At 33.3% G+C, this 4,551-nt stretch overlaps 1 protein-coding gene across 1 annotated transcript; it reads left to right on the forward strand.

Moving 5' to 3' along the window:
- Window positions 1-1,479: 1,479 nt before the first annotated feature.
- Window positions 1,480-2,939, forward strand: LOC110037602 (polyadenylate-binding protein RBP45-like; the record flags this gene model as incomplete). Its single annotated transcript, XM_020742291.1, has 5 exons — window positions 1,480-1,535; window positions 1,617-1,747; window positions 1,823-1,919; window positions 2,004-2,153; window positions 2,628-2,939. Coding segments are annotated over 5 exons (437 nt in total), but the record flags the coding sequence as incomplete, so codon positions are not given.
- Window positions 2,940-4,551: the final 1,612 nt, after the last annotated feature.

The raw sequence follows: 4,551 nt of genomic DNA on the forward strand, positions 1-4,551 counted from the left end.
GTTACAATTCTTTCACTAGAGTTACTATTGCTAAATTACATTTCATATTTTCAGTTTTAGTTCTACTCAAACGAAAGCATTCCTCCATTTCAACCAACCAACTTGAGTTCTACTAATAACATCCCCATCTATATCACCATGACTTTGAACAAATGACCCGAGATATCTAAAGCTTTCACACCTTTTAATAATTTGATCACATAGTTACAATTCTTTCACTAGAGTTAATATTGCTAAAATTACATTCCATGTTTTCAGTTTTAGTTCTACTCAAACGAAGGCCTTTAAACTCCAATGTAGACCTTCATAATCAAGTTTTTTCAGGGCTTTCTCTCTCGTCTTATCCATGAGAAGGATATCATTATCAAAAAGCATACACCAAAATAAATCCTCTTGTAAATGTCCAGTAAAAGCATCCATAACTAAAGCAAAAAGATATGGGCTTAAAGTTGATCCCTCCTGTAATCCAACTAAAATTGGAAAATTTTGGTCAATCCTCCTTCTGTTCGAACACAAGTAACAACCCTAGCATACATATCTTTAGTGACTTGAATATAAGTCATATCAACACCTTTCTTCTCAAGAACTCTCCAAACGTCTCTCTTGGAATCTTATCATAAGCTTTCTCTGAATCAATAAAAATCTTATGTAGATAATCTTTATTATCTCTGAACTTCTCTATCAAACCTCTCAATAAATGTATAACTTCCATAGTAGACTTGCCCAACATAAATCCAATTTGATTATGAGAAATCTTTGTAATACGTCTAGCCTATGTTAAACGAACCTCTCCCATAATTTTAAAGTATGACACAATTTAATTCCTCTATAATTTGCACACTCTTGTTAATCATCTTTATTCTTAAAAATGGGGACCAAAATTCTTTTCCTCCACTCCTCAGACATCTTTTTAGTTTTTAAAATAATATTAAAGAGTTTATAGTCAAGAAACTCCCAAATCTCTTATATATTTCCACACTTTAAGACTCTCAAATCTCTTATATATTTCCACACTTCAATTGGGATATTATCAGGTCCTACAGACAGACTTTCCACCCTAGGTTTTGTTTAAAGCCTCCTTAACTTCTTTTTTACTAACATGGTGATGAAATATTTTATTATTATTAACGATATTAAGAAATTTGAATACAACTTTTAAAACATTTTAGCATTGGCGTCCTTCGGTTTACATTGGTGTTGTTTCTTCTAATTAATAAAACTGTTATCATGATTTCTCTCCCTTTCTATGTTTCTAAAGCGGGGTGATCATGCTCAAACAATTTTGATTTATTGAATAATAATGCAGCTGGCATGTAAATTATTTTTTCTGAGCACACGCAGTTTCTATTGCTGAATATCAAAACATTGTAGCGCTCGTTGTCTTGATATTTTTGGCTAAATGTAAATATTAGCTTGAGGAACCTCTAACAAATATGTTTGTCATGCTTTTACAATTCTGATCATTTTTATTATTTGCAGCTTCATTCCAAAGCTCGCAGGGAAACCAATCAGAAAGTGACCCAAACAACACTACAGTGTGTATTCAATTATTCTGGTTCTCTCCACTGTCAAGCTGTGATTCCATTATTTACTGACAAATACCTCATTGACTTCAGATTTTTGTTGGTGGCCTGGATCCTAATGCTACGGAAGATATGCTGCGGCAGGGTTTTAGCCCATATGGGGAACTGGCTCATGTGAAGATACCTGTTGGAAAGCGTTGTGGCTTTGTCCAGTTTGTTAGCAGGTCAGAGTTTGGAAGTCACTGCAGTTATATTTCATGATGATAGATGAGTTTTTATATTTTATGCGTGCTCTGCAGGGCTTGTTCAGAGGAGGCACTACTGATGCTGCAGGGTACTCAGCTTGGCGGGCAAAAGATGCGGCTTTCATGGGGTCGTAGTCCTTCAAGCAAGCAGGTTAAATGTGTTTTTGATGCTATTTTATACATAAAACTCTCTAGTTACTGTCAATTATAGGATTATATTTGTGGACTCTTACAGTCTCAGCAGCAGGAAACTAATCAGTGGAATGGAAACTACTATGGTTATGGACAAAGCTATGAAGGATATGGGTATGCTCAAGCTCCACAGGATCCAAACATGTATTCATATGGAGCTTATCCAGGATATGCAAATTATCAGCAACCGCAGGTAAAATTATGCTTTTCCATTGCAATAAGAGCAAAAATGTAAGAGCTGATTTTAATTTTCTTAGAATGATACATATTGATATGAAGTATAATTCCTGATTTTGTTGGTTGTAGTACTATCTATTGACAATACACACTGCTCTATTTTGCTGAAACTCATATAACTTCGTATGTAATGTATTCTTTTATATAACTTAGATATATAATCATCTAGAAAATTATGGGTTTTCATTTAATCTGTTTATTTTCATCCAATCAAAATAACCTTTAATGCTTTGAACCTATGAAATTTTCCAAAAAATAACTAGCATGCTGTCAAGCTAAATACATGAGCATTCTTCTGTATATTATTGGCAGAATTTTTTTTTTCTGTTATTAATTTTGATTAGTTTATTCACATTTCATTTATTTCTTTCAATCTCATATTTTGTTTTCTATGGTTGATTTACTAAGGTTTGTAATGTATTCTTCGCAGTGAGCTTTACTAGGATTGTGGCCTTTGACTTGCAAATGGTAGCAGTTTGCAAGCGGTATTTTGAACTTCACCGAAGACGGTCTATAGTTATGTCTGCAGGGTATTTTAACTTGGATGTAATCGGTTGTGTTCTCTTCATCTTCAGAGGCTGCGTTAGTTTATGCTTTTAAGCTTCTCTTAGCTATGATTCCTGAGTGTGTTGACTTAACGCTTGTTTACGTTTTCTCCTGAGTTTCAATGGTCAAGGAGTATCAATTTAACTTAGTAGTTATGATTTCTGGATTATTAATGAATCAATCTGGATCTATTCTAGCTTTGCTATGTTTTAATATACTCCAGTTTTGTTGCGCTGATTTTTATTCACAACCAACGTTCATCACTTGTGTTTTTTTTACCATAGTGTGATACTCGCACCCCACGGAATTGGTTTCATCTATGGTTTTTAATGGATGGATTCAGTCATTTTCCCTTTCACTACTCTTTTCTTTTTTTGATTTGGTTATATAATGCTTGTTATAAAATGTTGTCCTAAGTCAATGCGAACGCATATATGCATGTGTTTGGGCAAATTGTGAATCCAAGTTTTAATTGCATAAAATGTGCATTTTTGGCAAAACGATCATTTTATGATTGTTCAAACTACAGACTTTCTATCAAAATACGCATTTCAATACCATGTGGCATTGCATTGTATTAATTTCCATTCTGCATCGACATAAATGAGTTTGTTTGGCCAATGTGTTCATCTATGGACCTTTAAGACATAAATGAGTTTGTTTGTTTGGCCAATGTGTTCATCTATGGACCTTTATGTATGAATATGATTTGTTTTACGTGCTCATGTTGGGCTATAATGTACCTGAAAACGCATTAAATTTCTTGCCTCCATTCATCTTATAAGTTGAAGCGCCAGAAGTTGGACAAGAGATGGGTTGTACACATGGGAAATCGCGAGCCAACTATCCTTGTTGAATTTGAAGAGATTGTGTGCGTGTGTGTCAAGGCGAGTCACACTCAAGAAATAGAGTGAAAAAAACATAAGAGTGCGTGTGCACGCGTGCGAGAGAGAGAGAGAGAGAGAGAGAGAGAGCACGTAGATAGTGAATTACTGTAATCTGATATGTAGTTGACCCCTGCTTTTGGAGTATATGATGAGACTTGGAGGCTTGTCACGTAGATAGTGAATTACTGCAATCTGATATGTAGCTGACCCCTTAATAGAGAGTTTTTTGGGATGCTTTTGGAGTATATGATAAGACTTGGAGGCTTTTTGGGTTTTCTCGATATTCATGTCAATATGTTTCTCATTTACAATCCTACATGGTGAAGGCTTTAGAAGTTGTCAAAGTCTTTTGCTTGATATCTGCTTGGCTCATTGTATGTTTACACTCATCATTCCAAAAGTAAAAAAAAGCAAGAGACTCTGAAAAGTCTTGACCTTCCAACATTCAAATAGTAGCCTTTGAAATTTTGGATAAAAAAAGAGCACCATGTTCATATTTAGATGATTAACCTGTGTGTGCACTTGTCATTTGTAATGTGACATGATTTAAGTTCTCAAAGAACTATAGAAGAGAGCATTTCTCTATGTAGGTTTCTACATATTATTTCGCACATCCTCTTAGGAAATGTATTATTTTGGAATTCTCATTGCTCAGAAGCATTATCAATGGCCAAATTATATAAAGGAGTACTTAATTTATTTTTACACAAATTGCCCTGTTTAGGGGTGTTTATATTATTTATTTTTATTAAATAATAATTAATATATAAGTATATTATAAGTTAATTTATAATATACATAATTAGTTTAATTAATTTATAAATAAATTGCATATTGTTTTTAATTAGCTTTTATTAAAATTTAATTAAGTATGAATTAATTTAATTGACATTTAAATAATGCTTAATTAATCAATATATT

This window comes from Phalaenopsis equestris, unplaced genomic scaffold (assembly GCF_001263595.1).
Source record: "Phalaenopsis equestris unplaced genomic scaffold, ASM126359v1 Scaffold221990, whole genome shotgun sequence".
In the NCBI taxonomy this organism is placed as follows: domain Eukaryota; kingdom Viridiplantae; phylum Streptophyta; class Magnoliopsida; order Asparagales; family Orchidaceae; genus Phalaenopsis; species Phalaenopsis equestris.